The sequence below is a fragment of the Crocodylus porosus genome, unplaced genomic scaffold (genome assembly GCF_001723895.1).
Source record: "Crocodylus porosus isolate Cpor-Errol unplaced genomic scaffold, CroPor_comp1, whole genome shotgun sequence".
NCBI lineage: Eukaryota > Metazoa > Chordata > Crocodylia > Crocodylidae > Crocodylus > Crocodylus porosus.
The window spans coordinates 50,887,976-50,894,450 of NW_017728931.1; the positions used below are offsets into that span (position 1 = coordinate 50,887,976).

The 6,475-nt window shown below is 48.2% G+C and overlaps 1 protein-coding gene across 3 annotated transcripts in view; it reads left to right on the plus strand.

The window, feature by feature from the left end:
- The first annotated feature begins 2,571 nt into the window (after window positions 1–2,571).
- Window positions 2,572–6,475, plus strand: part of KCTD17 (potassium channel tetramerization domain containing 17) — a 10,356-nt gene continuing 6,452 nt past the window's right edge. For all 3 annotated transcript variants that reach the window (XR_002102888.1, XM_019544860.1, XM_019544859.1), the window contains exons 1-2: window positions 2,572–2,804; window positions 4,388–4,496. Coding sequence is in view for 2 of the 3 variants with exons in the window: in XM_019544860.1 (XP_019400405.1) it covers window positions 2,589–2,804; window positions 4,388–4,496 (325 nt within the window). In the remaining variant the exon portion in view is untranslated. The remainder of the gene's footprint in view (window positions 2,805–4,387; window positions 4,497–6,475) is intronic.

The following is a 6,475-nucleotide window of genomic DNA, read 5'->3' on the forward strand; positions in this document are numbered from 1 at the left end:
TCAGGCGGTCTCAGCCTTACCTGGCCCCAGACCCCTTTTAGAGTCCTATGCCCCACTGGGGCTTCTGCCAACTGGGGCTCAGGCAGCCTTAGCTTTACCTGGCCCCCAGACCCACCTCTTCAGGCCTATGCCCCACTGGGGCTTCTGCCTATGCACAACACTGAGCTCTTCCCAAAGCTGCCCACACTGTGCCAGGGTCAGGACACCCCAAAACACAGCACCCCTGCAGCACTAAGAACCCCTCTTCTACTGGGGAGCTCCCCTTGTGGCCTCCTCCACCCCTACAGCCTCACCCAGTCCTCCAGTCTTAACAATAACTGAACCCAAAATCTCCCCTTCTGGGGTTACAACATAACTCCCAAGCACAACACAAGTCCCCCCCTCCAGGATTCCAACACAACTTCCAGCACCATGGAAAACCCCCTCCCTCCAGGGCTCCAACATCAGTTCCAGGCAAAACCTGGCTCACACTCTCACATATCTCCTTATCAGGGTCTCCTCCACCCAGTACTGCCAAGCAGCTGCTCTTCAGCCACTAAACTTCTCTAATGTTCCACTCAGCTTGCTCACACAAAACTTCTCCCAAGCTACCAGCAAGAGAACTGACCTCTGGCCTCAGCCTGCTCTGCTTATAAAGGCCAGGCCCTGCCCCCTGGCAGTCAGCTGACCCACTCTGTTGCCATAGCAACTCCCACCTGCTGCCCTGGTGAGTGGCAGCTGAGCCCATTTACTACTATTCAGTAGCAGGCACCCTAGTGTCCTGCTGCCTTTAATACTATTATTCCTACTATCAGTAGCAGGCACCTGCTACAGTGCCCGATTACATCAGCAAAAGGGCCTAAGGCAATGATGGCACCCTTGAGCATGGTGAGTTTCTTTCAAGGGTGTTGTAGGGTGCCACACAAAGTTAGCACTGTTAGGTGTACAAGAATGATTCACAAGATAAACCCAGTGATTTCAAATAGGTATCCATAAAGTTAAAAACATTCCGACCTGCTATGGTCTATATGATTTCTTTGCAACAGAAAAATGGCTCTATTATTTTTCTATACTCAAAAATGAAATGAAAACTAAAAGCCAGTATTTTCCAAAAGGTGCCTTAAAAAGGTTGAGCACCATTCCTGCAAACACTGTTATTAATATATAGATGCATATCCTTGATTAGAACAAAAGCTAAAGCATGCATATCATGGTGAAGCAACAGCCGGGACTGTAAAGGCAACACATTTGGACATGATAAATTAAAATGCCTAAGCTGTTGTATTCTGTGTGTTGCACTGTCAAAGGTCAGAAACCTATTTGGAAAAGAGATAAGAGAAGATATGGACTTTCAGGCTGAGGGAGGGAAGCAATCAGCATTTTTCTTCCAGATATGAATACAGTTTGAAAGATTGGCAGGCGTGGCTGTAGTTGGTTAGTTGGGTGTGGTAGACGCTGGGTTGTGGGATAAAGCATTCGTGTTTTGCTGAAGGCATGGAATCCATGCAACTAAATTGCTGATGAAGCTGGTCTTTTCTTTTCCACAACCACTGCCTAGAATGGGGCATTCAGAAGAGCTAGAGGTAGAAGCTTTTAGAAGGTGCTAATTCATTCCAGAGTTACATTGAAGTGTGTGTGTGTGTGTTAGCAGCAAAGCCCTGTGACTAAGTGAACATGGAGACTCATTTTCCTTCCTCCCCCATGAAGGAGTCTCTGCCAGGCAGATTTAGAGGTGTTGGAAGGGTAGCAGATTAGGAAAATTTGCCAAGTAGATATCTAGATGGCTGTTCTGAGTCAGAGAGAAATATAAAGAACTTGGGCTTTGCTGCTGAAGGCTGATTCCCCACTCTTAAAAACACCCACTTCAAAGAAGGAAATTGTCCAATTTCTCTACTTCAACAGCACTGCAGTGACTGAGATAGCAGTCAGACACTTGTTTGGGGAATCAGGAACAGGAAAGGTGTCTGTTAACACTATTTGGCTGATGGGCACAGAGCAGTTTTCTCATCCATTTAAAGCAAACTGCATGTGTGACCCAGGTCTGGAGGCCAGCTTCCAGAATCCTTTGGTGTCCCGCAGGAGGGTTACTGGGATGTGTTACGCGGCACTGCTCAGCATCTCCCAAGTCCACAGATCACAGGTTGCAGGCATGGTGGGACATGGAAAACTACAGTCCCCAGAATTCCTATGTGCCCATTTTCAGAGGATGTCACTCACCTGACAGTTAAAGTTTTTTTACATACTACTTTGCATCTTCAAAGTGCTGTATAGCAAGTACACTCATAAAAATTAGAGAAGGGCTCTAAGCAAAAACCATGATTCTAATGCCCTCTGAATGATAGCAGTGGTTCAGACTGTGGATCTCACTTTTGCTTCTTGTGCCACTCACCAAGAACAGTACATACAACATTCATACAGCATCCAATTTCCCAAAAGATCCCATAGCATTTAAGAAGCCGTGTACGTACAGCACCATTGAAATACAGCCACCTCTGGGGTGCAGGCCACCACAGGAACTACAGCTCCCAGAATTCTCCAGTGTCCAATACCTGCCCTGGTTTCTTTAGCTTAGGAGCAGGGGAGGGACAGAGAGGCAGAGAGAGGGAGAGATGAGGATGGAAGGAAGAGAGGAAATGCAACGGGCAGACAGGGTTTCTTATGCTTGGGAAACTCACCAGCCTCCCCCCGCCACCAGCAGCAGGGGCAAGTGGGTACGGCTGAATGTTGGGGGCACCATTTTCCTAACCACGAGGCAGACCCTGTGCCGGGAACAGAAATCATTCCTGTGCCGCTTGTGCCAGGGGAAGGAGCTGCAGTCAGACCGGGTAAGCATCAGGCTGGCACCTGCCCTGAGGGGTTAGCTTTCTGCCTGGCATCGTGTGTGCGTGCGTGTGTGCGGTTGTGTTCTGCCTTCTTCTTGTACCCACCTGGGAAGAAAGGGACCCCTGAGGGAGAGACAAAGCTCTGCACAGGCTGGGCTGGGGGGCACGAGGAAAAGAGGAGAGAGAGAAAGGAGCACATGGGCAGAGGAAGGTTAGGTGCAGGAATAGGAGAGAAAGGGATGGAGCCAGGCTGATGGCAGGGACTGCACAGCAACTCTGCAGCTGCAGAGAGGCAGAAGTAATTTGATGGAGCGACCTCCATCCCTCCCTGGATCCCCTGGTTTTCTCTTTTTAGTGCCATGCAGCTGTCTTAACATGTGGCATAACACTTGTCTTCTGCACCAGAACTATCAGCGACTCCTGAGAGGCTCTGTTTTCTTATGCTGTCACTACTCCGCCTGAAGTGCCCTAGCTTTGAGCCACTGCTTGGCTCAGACTTTAAGCTGAAGCCTGACAGGAGAAATAGCTTTGCCAAAATTAAGAGCTTCCCGTCCTCCTTGCCTTCATGCGGACTGTCAAGGTAGGAGCCATGCTGAGTGGAGAGTCCCCGACTTTTTATTTTTGATTCTTGCTGTTACTGACAGGGATATGTCGTAAAACTCCCAGAAAGCCTCATTAATCAGAAGGGGGAGTCTGGAGGGAGTTTGCCTGAAATGTCAGGAAGCCCATCAGCTCAAATCTGTGTGGGATTTTCCTAGATCCTTTCAGTTTATCTGAGGGAGAAAAAGTAAGAGTATTGTCCCTTTTGCTGCAGGGCTGAGCTTAGGATACCGAGACCTTTACAATCAAGGTCCCGCTTGCTCTGTATGAACATTAAAAATCCTGGGTACTGTTTTGACCCAGCATGCTTTGCCAAGCAAAGTATGATGACATAGTAGTTAAGGCATCTTGCTATGAACTTGAAGCTGTGCGTTTGAGCCTCATGCTGGACTTGTGCTGGCATCTGTTCCTGTTGAACCAGCTGTAAATATGTACTTGTTCGTTTAGGCAGGGGAGCCAGAAGCAGCTGAATGTAATGACCCTCTGTTGGCTGCAGAAACTGGAGTGCTTTAACTGTGTTGGCCTGATGGGCTGCTTGGCTTTGATGCTGACTTTGCCAAAGTCCCTGAGCTTGTGTATTTGTAGTGCTGTTGTCTGCAGCATTTACCAGCAGCCTTTCACTCAGATGTGGCTGTTTTTCCATGTGGTACTGTATGCCTATGTGATTCGGAAGGATTTAAGGGGCCTAATGCTTCTGTTTTTCTTCATCTCAAATCACTTAAGGAAGGGAGATAGCATCATCTTTATCTTTCATAGGGAAGCTGAGGCACAGAGAGATTGTGGTAAATTTTCCAAGATTGCATAGCCAAGAGAACTGAACCCAGTTCCATTGCCACGCCTTTACTACTGGATCAAAAGAGCCATAGAAATATCATATATTGTTACTAAAATGATTATGTTATTACTGTTCATTGCATAGTGCTGTCAGGGATGGGGACAAGTTTCCCTTGCAAATTTTTCCTACGTTGGCTTGTCTCTGTGGTTAGGATGAGACTGGTGCCTACCTCATAGACCGGGACCCCACATACTTTGGACCTATCCTGAATTTTCTCCGTCATGGCAAGCTGGTACTGGATAAAGATATGGCTGAAGAGGGTAAGTCTTAGAAACCCCAAACTTCCTTCTTAACACCTCTCCCTGCTGCTGGAAGTGGGTTACATTACATGCTGTTTGCCCTAATTCCCTGACCTCATTCCATTCTGCTATCCTGAAAATGGGTCAGTCTTCATTTGATACACTGAATAAGTGGTTGGGAGGAAGTGCCCACTAGGATGGTGAGGGAAGCCCAGTTTGAGTAGATTCTTGAACAAGCTGGTGTCCTCACCACTGCTCCGCTGGTTGAAGTGGGCTGTTGCAGTTACGGGGGGTGGGAGGAGATGGGAAAGGAGCAGCAAGGTCACTGGTCATTGGGACAGTAAGTTCCCTGCTGAATTATCAAATAGGATGCAGGTGGCCTTCTCCAGTGCAACCCCACAGGGTTTGAGCCCTGTTTGGCTGAGACTGCTTTATCACTCAGTCCCTTCTCACCATTTTACTTCTTCCACTAGGAAGGTAGGAGGATGAAAAGCTCTGAGTGGGTCGAAGTGGGAAGGGTGGGGTCAGACAAATCTCACTTTCCTGCTATGTCTGCATACTGACCAGGGAATCTGTGAAGGTTGTTTCTGAGACATCATTGCCCCTTGTGGACCCATTAGGTACCATGCCCCCTGCCTACCCTCTCCCACAGGCCTGTTAGCAAACATGATCACATGGGTCTCAGGAGAGGGGCCAGATGCAAACACGGTAGCTTAAAGTGAAACACAAATCTTTGTTGGTCTGCTTTGAGGTAAAGCACAATTCAGTTCTGAGATCAGCAAGACAAAGGTCACTGAGGACAGGGACCAGATGGGAAAACTCAAATTCCTGTAGTCCCAGGACAATGACAGGGAGTGAAATCAGGTCTCACTCTTAAGTGTATAGAACTCTGCAGAAGAGAAGCTGAGAGTGTCTGTATTCAGAAGCTGAATGAAGCCCACAGGATAGTAACCAAGGGCCGAAGTGAAGCCCTCAGAAATGTAGCCAGGGCCTTATAATCAATCTCCTCAGTCAGTAAATCAGAGGGAGCAAGTTGTGTACCCCATAGTGAGAGCCTTTCTCTCCCTGGGAAAGTGAGCAGTGGGCCTGGGTTCAGAGCTCAGTGAACAGTGCCCCCTTTCTGGAATCACAGCAGGATAGGGGGGTATTCCCAGAGAGTGGTGGTGGACGGGTCAGTATCGACCTGGAAGGACGTGGGCAGTGGGGCCTGCAGGGCTCAGTTCTTGAACCTGTACTCTTCAATGTCTTCATCAGTGACTTGGATATGGGTGTGAAGTGTACTCTGTCCAAGTTTGCAGATGATACTGAATTGTGGGGTGAAGTGAACATACCGGAGGGTAGGGAACGATTGCAGGTGGACATGGACAGGTTGGAAAAGTGGACAGAACACAACAGGATGCAGTACAAGGACAAATGCAGAGAGCTGCCCCTGGGGTGTAAAAATATCCAGCACATCTACTGGCTGGGGAATGGCACTTTCAGCAGCACAGAAGTGGAAAGGGATCTTGGAGTCATAGAGGACTCCAAGATGAACATGTGTCATCAGTGTGATGAAATCATCAGCAAAGCTAACTACACTTTATCATGCATTAGGAGATGCATGACGAACAGATCCAAACATGATCACATGGGTGCTGTACTTTAAGAAAGATGTGCATAACCTCAAGAGGATTCAGAGAAGGGCCACTCATATGGTTAAGGGTTTGCAAGCCAAGCCCTATGAGGAGAGACTAAGGGAACTGGATCTCTTCAGCCTCCGCAGGAGAAGGCTGAGAGGTGATATTGTGGCCGTCTACAAATTCATTAGAGGGGTGCAGAAAGGGATCGGAGATGCTGTCTTCACCAGGGCACCTCTTGGGGTAACAAGGAACAATGGTTGCAAACTGACAGAGCAGATTTAAGCTGGACATCAGGAAGAACTTCCTCGGGCCCGCACTGTTCAACATCTTCATCAGTGATTTGGATGAGGGGGTAAAAAGCACCCTGTTCAAATTTGCTGA